The 18,800-nt window shown below is 35.8% G+C and overlaps 1 protein-coding gene across 1 annotated transcript in view; it reads left to right on the forward strand.

Moving 5' to 3' along the window:
- Nucleotides 1-18,800, forward strand: part of RP1 (RP1 axonemal microtubule associated) — a 183,816-nt gene that overhangs the window by 147,561 nt on the left and 17,455 nt on the right. Inside the window, exons 5-6 of the mRNA XM_082432986.1 lie at nucleotides 5,246-5,406; nucleotides 12,622-12,708. Of these exons, the coding sequence (XP_082289112.1) occupies nucleotides 5,246-5,406; nucleotides 12,622-12,708 (248 nt within the window). The remainder of the gene's footprint in view (nucleotides 1-5,245; nucleotides 5,407-12,621; nucleotides 12,709-18,800) is intronic.

Raw genomic sequence — 18,800 nt, forward strand, 5'->3', positions numbered from 1 at the left:
TCTTGCCCATTTTTCTGTTGTGAAATCCATGTTTAGTTTTGCTTTATTGATTGTACGAGCTGCTTGCAAATGAAAGAAATTAATCCTTTTTCATTTGTGTGGCAGTTTTTTTTTAACCCCAACTTAACCAGTTTAAGTTATGGCTTTTACAAGTTTTTGTTTATCATTGTTTAAAACAGTCAAGTGTATTCAGGTATAACTTATATAAACAAAATGCACGTATTTTAAGTCTACAGTGTGATGAGCTGACAATCAAGTTCACCTGTAGAACTACCACTTCGGTCAAGACATAGAATACTTCTGTCATTCCGAATTGTTTCTTCACGCTTTTTGCAGAAAATTCCACCATCCCTAGCCCTAAGAAAGAACTTATTTGCTTTTTGTTACTGCAGATAAGGTTGCCTTTCCTAGAACTTCTTGTGGCAATCGTAAAGTGTATACTCCTGTGACTAGGATTTTAATCAGCATAAAGCTTGATATTCATCCAAATTTTTCTATGTATCAGTAGTTTGTCTTTTAATTGCTGAGTTGTATTCATTTAGGTAGCACAGTTTGCATATATAGTCACTTTTTGTATTAGTTTCGGAATACTGCTGTAACAATTAACATAGTCAGAATGGCTTGCAAAAAAGGAATTTATTCTGTCGTAGTTCTGGATGCTAGAAGTTGGAATTCTTCAGCTTGCGGCTGCATATTTGCAATCTCTGCTGGCATTCTTCTCTCTGTCTCTGTCTCTGTGTCTCCTCTCTTTTTAAAAGACTAAGCCTGCCCTACTCAAGTGTGACTTCACCTTAACTAATTACATCTTCAACGATCCTGTTTCCAAATAAGGTCACATTCACAGGTACCAGGAGTAAGAACTTGAACATATCTTTTTGGGGACACAGTTTAACTCACAATAGTTCTCCTTTTGGTTCTGGAAATTCATGCCTTTCTTGTATGCCAAATGCATTGATCACATCCCAACATTCCCCAAAGTCTTAATCATGCCAGCATCAACTTACGTCCAAAATATCACTTATCATATAATATCATATAATCATCTCAAAAAGTTTGGAATCCCTTTTTTGATATCTAAATCAGATATGGGTGAGACACTGGGCGTAATCTATCTCAGGCCCCAAATCCTCTCCATCCACAGACCTATGAAACTAGGAAACAAGTTATCTGCTTCCCAATTACAATGGTGGGACAGGCATAGACTAGATATTCCCATTCCAGATGGGAGAAATTAGAAGGAAAAAGGCAGTCACATGTCGCAAGCAAGTCTGAAACCCAGCAGGGCAAATTCCATTAGATTTAAGGGCCTGGAATAATCCTCTGTGGTTTACTGCTTTGTTCTCTGGGCCCTGCTGGGGCAGCAGCCCCCTCCTCATGGCCCCCCAGGGTGGAAGCCCTGCCCCCTCAGCCCACCAGGGCAGTGACTCCACCATCTTTGCCCTCAGAGTCATGCTTCCTTTATTTCATCCCATTTCTTCCCTTTTCATCTGCTGGAATGAAATTCTTGAAAACCTTGCTGGTCTTCAGTGGATGTCACGGGTGTTCACATCATTAGACACAAGAGTTCTCCACGGATCTCTTCCTGGATAACTCCTTCTCTATTCCTGGCTTCTGCTGAGATGGCTGAGTGGATCCTAAGTCACAGGCCCTTGGCTCTGTTTCCAGAACAGGATATCTGGATAGGTTGAGAATTTTCCAGATCATCAAGTGCTGGTTCCTTTTTGCTTAACAATTTCTTCCTCAATTTATCCCTTTCCTCTTGAACTTTTACCATCAGCAGCAAGGAGAAACCAGGGCACACCTTCCACATTGTGACTGGAAATCTCAGGTAAACATGTAAGTTCATCACCTATAAGTACTATTTCCTCCACTGAATAATAGAGCACAATTCAGTCAAGTTCTCTGTCACTTTATAACAAGAATTGCCTTTACTTGAGTTTCTAATAAGAGTGTTTCTCATTTTCATCATTTCCAATAATAAGTTTCTATCATGAATGGGTATTTAATTTTGCCAGCTGCTTTTTTTTTGGTATCTATTGAGGTGATCAGATACATGTTCTCTTATTCTGTTAATGTAATGCATTACACTGATTTTTAAATGTTAAAAAGCTTTGCATTCCTGAGATAAACCTGAAGGTTGTGGTTGACTTGATTTCCTAATATTTTTTGTTAAAATATTTTCATTTATGTTCATGAGGGTTATTTCTCTGTAGTTTTCTTTTTATGCCTTTGTCTGGTTTTAGTATCAGAGTAATGCTCATCTCACATGATGAGTTGGGAACTCTTCCAAAGGATTTGTGTAGGATTGGCATTATTTGTTTCTTAAAGGTTTGGTAGAAAATTCACCATCTGGGACTGTAGTTCTTTGTGAAAATGACTTAACTTTACATTTTAATTATTATTTTTTAAAAGATAAAGGGCTATTGAAATTTTCTAGTTATTTTGTGTATGTTATGGTAATTTGAATCTTTCGTCAAGCTATTTGTCCACTCCCTGCATCCTGTTTTTCTCCAGCCCATTTACTCACCCCTTCAACCCACTCTTTCAAATTGGGGCCTAATAGGGTATGAATATTAACAAGGTTTTTAGAATTTTATCTACTCACCTTCTTTCTCCCATAATGTTGCTGAGGAAGCTGTATTAGGTGCCCTATAAATTCCTGAAATTGTGTCTCACTCTTCTCTTGGCTTCTGTTTTACAAAGATTATAGGACAAGGTTTTGTACCTTCTTTGTTTAATTTCTATTGATTTTTTTTTTGGCCAGTTATTTTTTTTTAATTAAAAAACAATTAGTTTTGCTAACTTTTCTGTGACCTGGGCCCACTTCACCAAAATCCTACCTTAAGAATTTTCTGATATTTCTTCCTTTTTGGTGTGTTGGCCTTCCTACCTCATATAGATTATAGGCTAATGGAGGACCAAGACATCATTCTGTGATTTCCATCTACCCCCCATGACACTGGACACCCAGTAGTGACTCAATGACTTGTTGGCTATCGATTGACTGAAGATATAAACTAAAAGATGAATCTCGGTTCATGATCTTTAGATTCTGCTCCAGTTTTTACAACACTTCCTCCCAAGGTTAAGGTTTTAATGATTTAAAGAGGTAAATGGTTTAAAAACATGTGGTTGGCTTCCCTGGTGGCGCAGTGGTTAAGAATCCACCTGCCAATGCAGGGGACACGGGTTTGAACCCTGGTCCGGGAAGATCCCACATGCCATGGAGCAACTAAGCCCGTGCGCCACAACTACTGAGCCCACGTGCCACAACTACTGAAGCCTGTGCACCTAGAGCCCGTGCTCCTCAACAAGAGAAGCCACCATAATGAGAAGCCCATGTACTGCAATGAAGAGAGACCCCCGTTCACCGCAACTAGAGAAAGCCCATGCGCAGCAACAAAGACCCAACACAGCCAATAATAAATAAATAATAAAAAAAACAGAAAAACAAAACAAAAAAAGAAACGTGGTAAACAGACATCATATTTCATTATTTTCATTTTTATTTCTATTCCTATGCAGTTCATCCTTTTCCATCTTAGTTGTTGGAAAATGCAATTTCTTTCCCTATTGATTTGGTCCTTGTACATTTAGCAAGTATTGATTCTCCCCTGAACTCTTTTGCTGCATTTCTAAGAGAGCAAAAGCTGAAGAGCTTTATTTCATTTTATTCAAACAAGCACTAACATACTAGTTATTCTACATAAAACAGCTAGGATTTTCCCAGCTCTATAGTTTGTAATTGCAATGTAGCTGCTTCTGCTATTGTTAAAGATAGCCTATTCATCTCTTTCAGTTTTTTAAAATGATGTTTTTATTTACTAACTGATTGTCTACCAAGATGATTTGGTAGCCTAACATGGCTTTTTACTATGTGTTGGAAAAATAAAGTAGAATTTCCTGTTTTAAAGTGGATTTTTAAAAATAGACATTCATTTAACATATATTTATTGTACCATGTAAGTAAAATTTAAATCTAGAATTTGATTGCTATTTGAAGGATCAAGATGGGAAATACACTTTAGTTCAAATATGGGAGAGAGAAAATCACAGCCTAAAGAGTAGAATGTTATTTAAGTCCATAGTTCTGAATTTTACTGCATCATATTCTTTCTTCTTTAATATAAGCTTGAGTATGTTACCATAATTTCTCATTACTTCAGTTCTCTTACTGATCAACTCTTGATGTTCACTCCAAAGAAACCTGGCAAAATTAAATTAAAATTGTAGGAAGTAATATCATACCACTATCAATGTGTTACGATGTTTAGTTAATCTCAGTTATGTTCACCAGGAACCATACATTTTCTAGCACTGTTTTTATTTGTTGCTGGATGATACAAAATTTATTTAACATTTGTGGAACTCAGGCTAATTTATCTATTAATTAGGAATACTTAAAACAATAAGTGAAGAAATTGTACCAGATGACTTTTGAATTCCTAACTTATCTGATTCCAAATTTTATGTTTATATAAATTATTACATAATTTTTAATTTTGGAAAAAAAACACCTAAACTCAAAAGATCTTAAAAGGTATAATTCTGAATGCACATATTGGTTTGGCCAAAAAGTTTGTTTGGATTTTTCCATAAGATGTTACAGAAAAACCTGAATGAACTTTCGGGCCAACCCAATATTATATGTCAGAGCTAAGACTATTGGAGATATTTTGTTAAGATGCTGGGAACTTAAGAGAACTTATATAGTGACTCTCTTGTTGTCCAAGCATGATCAACTATGACAACTTTATTAAAGATCTTCTAGAAATATTCTCCCAGTTACACTGTAGGACATAGTCATTTTATTGAGTATTTATTTATTTATTTTTAGAAAGGATATTCTTTTTTTTATAATTTATATTTTTTTAAATTTTATTTTATTTTTAAATTTTATTTATTTTTGGCTGTGTTGGGTCTTCGTTGCTGCACGCGGGCTTTCTCTAGTTGCGGCGAGCGGGGGCTACTCTTCCTTGCAGTGCGTGGGCTTCTCATTGCGGTGGCTTCTCTTGTTGTGGAGCACGGGCTCTAGGCACGCAGGCTTCAGTAGTTGTGGCGCATGGGCTTAGTTTCTCCGCGTCATGTGGGCTCGAACCCGTGTCCCCTGCACTGGCAGGCGGATTCTTAGCCACTGCGCCATCAGGGAAGCCTAAACTCTCCCAGCTTTATGATGACCTGTTCTTCTGAGTCTTCCATTTTTATAAGTTGTTGTAATTCTCTGTGTTATTTGTGCTTCTTATAGGTGGTAAATGGAAAGTTTCTATAATCACCAGTGACTTGCCAAATGTTGGGACAAGCTCACAGATTTATATTATATTTTATGGACATCATAGAAGTTCAGCCCCCATATATCTTTATGGAACAGATGGAGCTCGATTTCATGGCCATGAAGACATATTTACTGTAAGTAATAAAACTGAGTAAAACGTGGTAATATGAGGGAAACAGCTAGTAGGTAGTTTGGAATGACTGCAATCTATGGAATTGAGTGCTTCCTTTTATAACAGTGTGTCCTGTAGAAGATCAATCAAGAGTAATTCATGGCAGTTTTTGCTCAAGTGGATTAAAACACCAGTAAAACTGCAATACAATAAGAGACAACAGCTAGAGAGAAATACTGGATGACCAGCATTTGCTGTTTGTATACTCATGGCTGTCAGGAGCAAGGGCTGTGCCTTCCATCTGAGGCTCTAACAGATAAGCCTGAAAGTCAAGGTCAAAAAGGGAGAAATAAATGATCAAATAAAGGAAGGCAAAGAAGTTGTCATCACGTTATTAGGTCTTGGCTGGACACATTGAGATCAAGATCTAGAGAGAAACAGAGGTAGCAAAGTTGAAGCAGGGGGGACCCGGGTCACATTGTTAAACTAGAGACAGAAAGACTCGCAATCAAAGGCAGGACTTGATGTGAGCCCAGCACCTTGCACTTCAGGTGCTTAACGATGTCCGTGGAACCAACGACTGGAGGTACAGAGGGATTGACTAGAACCGGGTAGAGACAGAGAATAAAGTCACAATCAGAAAAAAGGGTCCTTAAGTATCTTTGATCGTCACAGAAACCCCTTCCATGTGGTCCTGGGTGTTTGATTTACTACAACCTGTGTACTCAGCCCACATACGTCACAGAAGAGGTTGAGCTATCTAGAATGAAACTAATAGTTTAATTTGAACTGTTCTTTCCATACTTTCTATGAGTCAGTATTTGAATAAACTCTTTCTTGTGTCAATGGTCATTAACGAGTAAAAATAAAAAACGAAGATTTTGTTGTTATTTTACATGAGTAAGAAATAGTTTTAGAGGTGCTTGTACCAAAAGAGTCTGAGCTGTTTTTGTTGTTGTTTTACTATTTTATTGTTTCACATTTACTTTTAAATCAAATTATACCTTCACATGGTGTAGGGTTAATCATTAAATTCAAGGTGAATTCTGTAGTAAGATAGGAGCACCTATAACCCCCATTCCCTTTTCCTCTCCCACAGGAAACCATTTTCATAGTTTGATGCTTCTGTTTTTCTTAGCACTGCTACCTGCATTTCAGCTGTTTGTGTTGTCTTGGTCTCTCTTGCTTGACCCTGGGATTGCTACATTTATGTCTTGTTTGTAGAAGTGATGGCGTCATTAACTTTAGTAATTTGTTGCTGATTTTGATCATAGTGTTCATTTATTCTCATGAATTGTTTTATTGTAAGGGTTTTTAAGTAAGCTTTTGTTTTCCCCTTTCCTTTTCTTTTTCCTTACAGTTTCTTTGTATAGATCTTTTCTTTCCTTTTTTATTGTGGTAAAATCTACAAAACAAAACTTACCATTTTAAAATTAACAATCCAGTGGCATATAGTACATTCACAATATTGTTCAATTATCACCGCTACCTAGTTCCGGAACATTTTAGTCACCCCAAAAGGAAACCTCATTATGCCGTCCCTCCCAATTCCCTTTTCCCCAATCCCTAGCAACCTCTAATCTGCTCTTTGTCTTTAAGGATTTGCCAATTCTGGATATTTTATATAAATGGAATCATATAAAATGTGGCCTTTTGTGTCTAGCTTCTTTCACTTAGCATGTTTTCACGGTTCGTCCATGTTGTAGCATGTGTCAATACTTCATTCCTTTTTATGGTTGAATAATATTTCATTGTATGGAAATACCACATTTTGTTTTTCCGTTCATCTATTGATGGTTATTTGTTTTTTTCCTACCCTTTGGCTATTGTGAATAATGCTGACATGAACATTTGTGTGCAAGTAGTATTTTTTGAATCACTTATTTTTGGGGTTTTTTTTTGAGTATATATCTTGGAGTGATATTTCTGGGGTCTTATGTTAATTCTATGTTTAACTTTTTGAGGAACCACCAAACTCTTTTCCACAGTGACTGTACCATTTTACATTTCCACTGGCAATGTATGAGGATTCCAGTTTCTCCACATCTTCACCAACACTTGTCAATTTTCGAAAAAAATTCTAGCCAAACCTCATTGGTATGAAGTGGGGTCTCATTGTCATTTTGATTTACATTTCCCTAATGATTAATGATATTGAGTATCTTTTTATGTGCTTGTTGGCCATTGGTATATCTTCTTTGGACATATATTTATTCAAATCCTTGGCCCATTTTAATTTATTTTTTTCTTTCTCTTTTTTTTAACATATTGATTGGAGTATAGTTGCTTTACAATGGTGTGTTAGTTTCTGCTTTATAACAAAGTGAATCAGCTATACATACACATATATCCCCATATCCCCTCCCTCTTGCGTCTCCCTCCCACCCTCCCTATCCCGCCCCTCTAGATGGTCACAAAGCACCAAGCTGATCTCCCTGTCTTGGCCCATTTTTAAATTGGTTTTTTTTCTTTTTGTTGTTGAGTTGTAAGAGTTCTTTATATATTCTGAATACTAGACCCTTATCAGAAATATGATTTTCTCCCATTCTGTGGGTTTTTTCATCCATTTGATAGTATCTTTGGATGCACGAGAATGTTTAATTTTGATGATGTCCAATTTATCTATTTTTTTTATTCCTTGTGTTTTTGGTGTCATATCTAAGAAACCATTGCTGAATCCAAGGTCATGAAGACTTACCACTTTGTTTTCTTCTATGTTAGTTCTTTGCCTATTTTGAGTTACAGTTTATATATGGTATGAAGTAAAAGTCCAGTTCCATTCTTTTACAGGGACATGCCTAGTTGTCCTCTCTTTGTTTGTTGAAGAGACTATTCTTACTCCTATGAATAACCCTATGCCTTTGTCAAAAATCAACTGGCCATAGATGCATAGGGTTTATTTTTCAATTCTATTCCATTGATCTATGTATATATCTTTATGCCCGTACCCCACAGTTTTCAATACCATAGCTTTGTAGTAAGTTTTGAAATCAAAAATTTTGAATCCTCCAACCTTGTTTTTATTTTTTTCAAGATTGCTTTGGCTATTTCTGGCCCTTTGCAATTCCATATGAATTTTAGGATCAGGTTTTCCATTTCTGCAAAACAGGCCATTGAGATTTTGATTATATGCTGAATCTGTAGATCACTTTGGTAGTATTGATATCTTTTCAACATTAAGCCTTTCAATCCATGAACATGATATCTTTACATTTATTTACTTTCTTTCGGTGATATTTTGCAGTTTTTCTTGTGTAAATCTTGCACCTCCTTGGTTAAGTTTATTCCTAAGAATTTTGTACTTTTTGATGCTATTGTAAATAGAATTGTTGTCTTAATTTCTTTTTCATATTGCTCATTACTAGTTATAGAAATGCAGCAGATTTTTGTGTGTTGTGTTTTGTGTGTTGTGTAACTTTGCTGAATTCATGTTTTAGCTCTAATAGTTTTTTTTTTGTGTGTGGAATCTTTAGGATTTTCTATATATCAGATCATATAGTCTGTGAATAGAGATCGTTTTATTTATTCCTTTGCAATTTGGATGTTTTAAAATTTCTTTCTCTTGCCTAATTGCTATACCTACAACTTCCAGTACAATGTTGACCAGAAGTCATGAAAACTGGCATCCTTATCCTGTTCCTGATTTAGGAGGAAACTTTCAGTCTTTTATCATTAAGTATGATATTACTTGCTGGTTTTTCATAGATGCCCTTTATTATGTTCAGGAAGTTCCCTTCTATTTCTAGTTTGTTGAGTGTTTTTATCATGAAAATGTGTTGGATTTTGTCAAATGCTTTTTTTTTGCATCAATTGAGATGTGTTTTTTTTCCCTCTTCATTCTATTTATGTGGTGCATTACATTGATATTTGTATGTTGAACCACTCTCCATTCCTGGGATAAATCCCAGTTGGTCAGGATGTATAATCCCATTGGTCAGAGTGTATAATCATTTTATTATGCTTCTGGATACAGTTTGCTAGTATTTGTTGAAGATTTTTGCCTCTATATATTTTTCTTTTTTTTATATTAGTGCATTTTATTTTTTTAAACGTTTTTATTGGAGTATAATTGGTTTACAATGGTGTGTTAGTTTCTGCTTTATAACAAAGTGAATCAGTTATGCATATACATATATCCCCATATCTCTTGCCTCTTGCATCTCCTTCCCTCCCACCCTCCCTATCCCACCCTTCTAGCTGGTCACAAAGCACCGAGCTGATCTCCCTGTGCTATGTGACTGCTTCCCACTAGCTATCTATTTTACATTTGGTAGTGTATATATGTCCATATATACACTACCACTCTCTCACTTTGTCCCAGCTTACCCTACCCCCTCCCTGTGTCCTCAAGTCCATTCTCTAGTAGGTCTGCATCTTTATTCCCATCTTGCCCCTAGGTTGTTCATGACCTTTTTTTTTTTTTTTTTTTTTTTAGATTCCATATATATGTGTTAGCATACGGTATTTGTTTTTCTCTTTCTGACTTACTTCACTCTGTACGACAGACTCTAGGTCCATCCACCTCACTACAAATAACTCAATTTCATTTCTTTTTATGGCTGAGTAATATTCCATTGTATATATGTGCCACATCTTCTTTATCCATTCATCTGTCGATGTACACTTAGGTTGCTTCCATGTCCTGGTTATTGTAAATAGAGCTTCAATGAACATTGTGGTACATGACTCTTTTTGAATGATGGTTTTCTCAGGGTATATGCCCAGTAGTGGGATTGCTGGGTCGTATGGTAGTTCAATTTTTAGTTTTTTGAGGAACCTCCATACTGTTCTCCATAGTGGCTGTATCAATTTACATTCCCACCAACAGTGTAAGAGGGTTCCCTTTTCTCCACACCCTCTCCAGCATTTATTGTTTGTAGGTTTTTTGATGATGGCCATTCTGACAGGCGTGAGGTAATACCTCATTGTAGTTTTGATTTCCATTTCTCTAATGATTAGTGATGTTGAACATCCTTTCATGTGTTTGTTGGCAATCTGTATATCTTCTTTGGAGAAATGTCTATTTAGGTCTTCGGCCCTTTTTTGGATTGGGTTGTTTGTGTTTTTGATATTGAGCTGCATGAACTGCTTGTAAATTTTGGAGATTAATCCTTTGTCAGTTGCTTCGTTTGCAAATATTTTCTCCCATTCTGAGGGTTGTCTTTTCGTCTTGTTTATGGTTTCCTTTGCTGTGCAAAAGCTTTTAAGTTTCATTATTGCCTCTATACTTATAAGTGGTTTTGTCTCTAGTTTTGCTTCATTTGCAAATATTTCCTCCCATTCTGAGGGTTGTCTTTTCATCTTGTTTATGGTTTCCTTTGCTGTGCAAAAGCTTTTAAGTTTCATTATTGCCTCTATATTTATAAGTGGTTTTGTCTCTAGTTTTCTTGTCATGTCTTTGTCTGGCTTTGGTATCAGAGTAATGCTGACCTTGTAGAATGCGTTAAGAAGTGTTCCCATCTCCTCTGTTTTTTGGAAGATTTTGAGATGAGTTGGTATTAATTCTTCTTTAAGTATCTGGTAGAATTCACCAGTGAAGCCAACTGTCCGAGATTTTTCTTTGTTGGGAACTTTTTGATTACTGCTTCAGTAACTTGTTACAGGCCTCTTCAGACTTTCTTTTTTTTTGTTTTGTTCGAGTACATTTTGATAGTTTGTGTGATTCTAAAGATTTGTCCATTTCATCTAGGTTATCTAATTTGCTGGCATAAATTGTCCATGATGTTCCTTTATAATCCTTTTTATTTCTGTAAGTTTAGTAGTAATGTCCCTATTTTCATTTATAATTTTAGTAATTTGAGTTTTCTTTTTTTTTTTGCTTAGGCTAGGTAAATGTTTGTCAATTTTGTTGTTTGTTCTTTTCAAAGAATCAGCTTTTGGTTTCATTGATTCTACTGTTTTTCTATTCTCTATTTTATCTCCATTCTAATTTATTATTTCCTTTCTTCTGCTAGCTTTGCATTTAGTTCACTCCTCTTTTTTCTAGTTCCTTAAGTTGTAAAGTTAGGTTATTTATTTGAGAACCTCCGTTTTCTTCCCCCTCTTCCTCCTCTTCCCACTTTCCTTCTACTCGCACCCTCTTCTTCCTTCATTCTCTTCCTCCCTTCTCCTCCCCTTCCTCCTTCTCCCTCTCCTTAGAGTCTCTGGATTTATTGGATCAAAATCTCCAAAGAAGTTTTCTCTCACAGCAAGCTTGCCAGTCTAGTTGATGGACATTCACCTGAAATGGTTTCCTCCTTTTAAGTACATTCATATTTTATGGGTTTACAGCTAAAATTTCCCTGTGACCTCTGCTTTCAGCATATCCACTATGTTTTTGTATGTTTTTTCATTCATCTCAAGGTATTTTTAAATTTCCCTTGCAATTTCTTTGACTCATTTGTTGCTTAAGAGTATGTAGGTTAATTTATATGTATTTGTGGATTTTCCAGTTTTCTTTCTTGTATTTCTAATTTCATTTCATTGTAGTTAGAAAAGATACTCTTTATGATTTCAGTCTTACTCAATTTTCAAAACCTCTTTTTTGACATAACATATAGTCTATCCTGGAGAATGTTCTATGTGCACTTGAGAAAACTATGTATTCTTGCTGTTGTTGAGTGGAGCTTTCTATATAAATTTATTTATTTATTTATTTTTGGCTGTGTTGGGTCTTCGTTTCTGTGCGAGGGCTTTCTCCAGTTGCGGAGAGCGGGGGCCACTCTTCATCGCGGTGCACGGGCCTCTCACTGTCGCGGCCTCTCTTGTTGCGGAGCACAGGCTCCAGACGCGCAGGCTCAGTAGCTGTGGCTCACAGGCCTAGTTGCTCCGTGGCATGTGGGATCTTCCCAGACCAGGGCTCGAACCCGTGTCCCCTGCATTGGCAGGCAGATTCTTAACCACTGCGCCACCAGGGAAGCCCGGCGCTTTCTATAAATGTCTGTTAGATCTAGTTGATGTATAATGTTTTTCAAGTCCTCTATTTCCTTATTGATCTTCTGTTTAGTTGTTCTTTCCATTATTCAAAGTGGGGTATTAAAGTCTCCAACAATTATTGTAGACTATTTCTCCATTCAGTTCTGTCCATTTTTGCTTCATATATTTTGGCACTCTGTCATTAGGTGTATAAATTTTTATAATTCTAAGATCTTGTTGATAGATTGATTACTTTATCAAAATATAATGTCCTAATATAAGGTTTTAAAAAAATGGATTTTGTGAAATTACATTGAAAGAAGTTCTCTTGGTTCCTTTATAGATCACAGTTGGAGACATGGGTACACTCTTTAAGATTCGTATTGGTCATACGAACTCCGGAGTCTCCCCTTCCTGGCACTGTAAAGAGGTAAATACATATCAATACTTCCATCCTTTGCAAGATCCTCATAAATTCTGCTTAAGAATCAAACCTCAAGGGGGCATTTCACACCTATTGCGAGTGGATGGAGTCAAACCTGGACTTTTTAGTCAGTGTATTCCTCAAGGCAGCAGCATCATGTGCCCTTATTAATAATTGTAATCCCTAATTAATTGAGGGAAGCACCTCAACCAAACAATCCTTTTGCCTCTTTGCAAAGAAAAGAAAATACTTGGGAATCTGGATAAACTCACATTGCTTCTTGATATGATTGCAATAATGACGAAAACTTGACTAGGAGGTTGTTACCTGCTTCAGAAGGGCTGTAAAATAGCCCATTCTTGTTGGTGAAATAATTATCTACTAGACTTGAATGCCAGCCCTCAAATTTAGTCTACTCATGCTAAGTGAGATAATGCCCCCTGAGTACTTTTAGGAGCAAAAAGAGGCTTAAATTTTCTACACTGTTCAGAATTTAAAATTTTACTTATTACTGTGATTGCCAATATTGCATGTCTTTAACACTGGATATCATGCAGCTTGTAATCCATTTTTCTGTATGGTGTATTTCCCTCTTTTGTCATTTCAGAATAAATAATCTTTAAACAAGTTCTCAAAATGCAAAGAACACCTAGTCAAACCCCTGATATTCTTGGCAAACTTGTTCTACAGTTTTATAATACATGATAAAATTAATGAAAAATTCATGGAAGATGAGTAATCCCTTAAAAACATATTTTTTCTTTCATTAGCAGAAATATACAGTTGTTAATAATGCCATCTTCCTTACATTAAAGTCACAAAAGATCCTGAAGCAGAATGAATCAATGAAACTCACTTTATGAAAATACAGAATGTAGATGTTAGATTTCAAAATTACTACCTGGCTTCTATATGAAATAATTTTCTCTTTTATGCTATTGATATATAGAGCTTTTGAAGTATAGTATTGAAACTGATATGTAAGTGATCATATATGATAATAATATCTTTTACTTTTTCTCTCCTGGTAAGCTAAACTAATTTATGAAAATTAACACTCATCTCATTTGATAAGTAACCAAGAAGCAATATTATATTCATTATGAAGCTGGGATGCTGAGACAGTGGTTAAGTGATCTGAAGAAATTATATAATATTGCAGAGGAAAGACAAAAAAATCAGGCTGAAAATTCTTGGTGTCTTTCTCTCTATGGCGAGTACTCTGTCATTGCAAGGCCACACGTTTGCCTGAGGTTTACCTCACCTGTCCTTCAGGACCAGTGAAGAGGAGATATTCTTGATCCAAAGACTTATTCTGAGTATATAATGCCCATATATAATCTACCCATTTGGCAAAATTAAGATGCTAGATAATGAGTTTAGAATTTTCTGTTGAATTTTTATAATACAGTTTAGAAGTTTGAAATTTAAAATTTTAAGTAAGCCAACTTGTGCCTATAAGTTGAAGGGATTTGAATTAAAACACTGAGTCTATTATAGCAATAATGATACAACATTTCCACAGTCCATAAAATAATCACATTACTTTTATGAATCTTGATTCTTTTAAGTTTAGTTAAGGAAGATTACAAAATAAAACATTTTGAATGGTGAGTTTTTTGTATTTCTCAAATGATCTGCCTTGGACTGTAATCTAAAAACCAAATCAAATAGTGGTGGCAGCAGGGTCAACCTTGCAAACCAACGGTAAATCTGTGCGGCTCTCAGGGAGCCTTTCTAAAGTGTGATTGCTCCAGAATCACACTTGATGTGAATTTATGAATGCAAATTTCTGGGCCTTACCAAGACCCACAGAGATAGTAAGTTTAAGGATTGAAAATCTACCTTTATAACAACGTGATTTTCTAAACACATTAAAGTTGAAAATCTCTGATTTAAGGCATTTTAAAGACAGTAAGATTAATTTAACAGATAAAACAATACCTCACAGAAGTTTTTAAAAGAATGATAGTACCCTTCTCATGAAAGGCTAGATTTTAGAATCAGAAAACATATTTCTACTTTTCGATGATTTTTGGCATTCATCTGAACCTATCAGAATTTATTAACATCTTTGTTTAAGCCCAGGATGAATGGATTAGATATAATATGGTATAATAGGTACCCAAATAAATAATTATAGCTTGAATTTCATTAATTGCTAAGGACCCAAGGAGGGAACTATATTAATTTGAATCTGTAGTGCATGGAATCTAAGCTCATGCTAGTATTCTAGAAAATCACTTTAAAGTAAAAAGAAATTCATTACTAAGAGGTTGGAACAGGGAAGTAATAGATTTTTTAAAATTGTAAATATCTCTTTCTAGATAGGAAAATATTGATGACACTTAGAAAATTTGGGAGGAAATTGGCATGTCTAGCATTTCAATATGGAGAAATTAGAAATAGAAAAATTTCAAAATAGAGAAAAGAAATGCCATTGTACTTGAGGTGGCAATAAAAGAAGAAATTAACAATTTTCTTGTCAAGTATTCAACGACTTCTACTAAAAAAAAAGGGAAAAGGCCTTAAGTGTCAGGCTTGGACAAAAATTTTTATTTGACTCTTTGACAAAGTATTCTTACATTTTTTATAAGTAATATTGTTGCTGTTATAGACACAATTGTGGGACATGAATGCTGGAAGACAGTTTTATATACCTGTTCAACGATGGTTGGCACGCGATCAAGAGGACAGGGAAGTCTGTTGAGAATTTCCTGTTTTAAACAAAGGGCAGTCCATCCTTCCAGGTAGGGAAGGTCCACTCCAGGCAGCACAAGTAAAACTTGTTTGCCTAAATGCTGAAGGACAGAGAAGTTCAATATGTGTTGAGTAGATGAATAATTGAATGAATGAATGATTAAGGAACTGCTTATTCCTCGCCAATTGCCTCTGCTGGTGTGACAGCTGCATCTAAATATTTTTTAGTTGTTTCACATACTGGCATTCAGGAATATGTTCTTGTCAACAGTTAACCCTGTAGGAATGTCAGCTGAAATGCCTCCTAATCAAAAAAAGAAAAGTAGGGCTTCCCTGGTGGTGCAGTGATTGAGAATCTGCCTGCCAATGCAGGGGACACGGGTTCGAGCCCTGGTCTGGGAAGATCCCACATGCCGCGGAGCAACTGGGCCCGTGAGCCACAATTACTGAGCCTGCGCGTCTGGAGCCTGTGCTCCGCAACAAGAGAGGCCGCGATAATGAGAGGCCCGCGCACCACGATGAAGAGTGGCCCCTGCTTGCCACAACTAGAGAAAGCCCTCGCACAGAAACGAAGACCCAACACAGCCATAAATAAAAAATAAATAAATAAATAAATAAATAAACCCAAAGTTAAAAAAAAAAAAGAAAATTAATTTTTAGAAGGTCATGAGAAAACTGAATGTCCAATGAAGTTATTCCTGGGTTAAAAAATGCAAAATCAGTGTATGCTTTCCTTATCAGGCTCAACCTCAGTTTTGAAAATTTATCTATTTGATTAGGAAATGAAAACAGAACTGCTCAACGACTTCCTAAGCTTTTGGCCAAAAGCAGAAGTGTGTTTAAGACTCGTGTAAATGTGGCTGAGGAATAGGCTGTGCTCAGAGTCAGTCGCTGCTCGTGGCCACGGAGAATTCAGGGCGACTCTGTCCAGAAGAGCTGTTTGCTCTTGTGTCTGCTGGCTTCTGCTTTGGAAGAGAATAGGAGAAGGATATATGAGAATTATTATATGGGCAATTGATAAAAACAGATTTTTCTCCAGTTCACAACATTTTCCATTAAAAATGTGATATCTTAGTTTTCTAAAGAAATAAATACTATGTAAAGATTAAGAAAAGCTCCATAATGTCATAGAATCTAATGTTAGGTTTAGATTTATAATAACTTGTATAACTTAATAGGGACCATGGGCTGCTAAAACATTTGCAGAGACTGATGATTCCTTTGTGGTTTTTAAATAAGGTGTAATAAACTCTTTGTTAAGTTTCTGAAGTTAAATTTTTAACTTTTGAAAAGATATGAATAGTTCCATTTGCTGAAAAGTGAAGGCTAGTGTGAGCACTGTTCTCGTCATTCATAAGCATTTCCCTCAACATTTATGAGTATTTTTCTCAACACTCTTCCTCCTCAGCCCACACATTCACCTGGTAGGAGGCGTTCGCCAGGTGCCCTGTTCTACCTACTGTTAGTAACAGATGCAGAGGTCACTTTTGCTTCTTCATCTCTCATTTTTAAAAGAAAAAAATTTATTTTATATTGGAATATAGTTGATTAACAATGTTGTGTTAGTTTCAGGTGTACAGCAAAGTGATTCAGTTATACACGTACATGTATCTATTCTTTTTCAAATTCTTTTCCCATTTGGGTTATTACAGAATATTGAGCAGAGTTCCCTGTGCTATACAGTAGGTCCTGTGTGTGTATATATATATATATCTATATATATAAATTTTTTTTTAAAATTGTGGTAACAAATACATAACATAAAATTTACTGTCTTAAACATTTTGAAGTGTACCTTTCATTTAAGTATATTCACATTGTTGTGCAGCAGATCTCACAAAGCTGAAATTCTGTTTCTTCTTGTGTGAGCTTCGACACAGTGTGTCTTTCAAGGAGTTGGTCCACTTCATCTAGGTTATCAAATTTGTGGACATAGAGTTTTTCATGGTATTCTTTTATTATCATTTAAATTTTCCTTGGGATCTGTAGTGGTTCTCCTTGTTTCATTTCTGATGTTAGTAATTTGTGTTCTCTCTCTTTTTTTCTTAGTTAGCCTGGCTAGAGGCTTATCAATTTTATTGATCTTTCCAAAGAACCAGCTTTTGGTTTCATTGATTTTTTTCTACTGATTTCCTGTTTTCAATTTTATTTCTGCTCTAAGTCTTATTTCTTTTCTTCTTGCTTACTGTGGATTTAATTTGTTCTTCTTTTTCTAGTTTCCTAAGGTAGAAACTTAGATGATTGGTTTTAGATCTTTTTTATTTTCTAATGTATGTATTCAGTGCTATAACTTTTCTCTAAACACTGTTTTTTCTGCATCCCACACATTTTGCTAGTTGTATTTTCATTTTCATTTAGTTTGAAACATTTAAAAATTTCTCTTGAGATTTCTTCTTTGACCCGTGTGTTATTTAGAAGTGTGTTATTTTATCTCCATACATGATGAGATTTTCCAGTTATCTTTCTGTTACTGATTTCTAGTGTAACTCTGCTGTGGTCTGAGAGCCAACAATGTACGGTTTCTGTTCTTCTGAATTTGTTGAGGTATGTTTTGTGGTCCAGACTGTGTCTATCTTGGTGAACATCCCCTGAGAGCGTGGGAAGAACGTGCATTCTGCTGTTGCTGGACGAAGTAAGCTATTGATGTGTATTATAAACTGTTGATCAGTAGTGTTACTGAGTTTACCTATGTCCTCATTGATTTTCTGCCTACGGGGTCTGTCCATTTCTGAGAGGGGTGTTGAAGCCTTCAGTATGGTAGTGGGTTCATGTATTTCTCCCTGCAGCTCTATCAGTTTTGCCTCATGTAGTTTGATGCTCTGTTAGGCACATACACATTAAGGATTATCATGTCTTCTTGGAGAACTGACCCTTTCTTTATCATGTAATGCCCTCTTTATTCCTGATAACGTTTCCTGTTTCACATCTGCTCTGTCTGAAATTAGTATAACTGCTTCTGCTTTCTTTAGATTAGCGTTAGCAGGGTATATTTTTCTCCATCAATTTACTTTTTTAAAAATTTAAAACATTAAAAAAAATATTTATTTTGGCTGTGCCAGGTCTTAGTTGCAGTACGCGGGATCTTAGTTGCAATATGTGGACTTCTTAGTTGCGACATGCAGACTTCTTAGTTGCAGCATGCAAACTCTTAGTTGCAGCATGCATGCAGGATCTAGTTCCTTGACCAGGGATGGAACCTGGGCCCCCTGCATTGGGAGCTTGGAGTCTTACCCACTCGACCACCAGGGAAGTCCCTCCATCAATTTACTTTTAATCTATGTGTATATTTATTTTTAAACTGGGTTTCTTATAGACAACATATATATGGGTCTTATTTTTTGATCTACTCTGACAATCTCTGACTTTTAATTGGTTCTTTTAGACCATTGATGTTCAAA

This window comes from Balaenoptera physalus (assembly GCF_965194825.1).
Source record: "Balaenoptera physalus genome assembly, chromosome: 17".
Classification (NCBI taxonomy): Eukaryota; Metazoa; Chordata; class Mammalia; order Artiodactyla; family Balaenopteridae; genus Balaenoptera; species Balaenoptera physalus.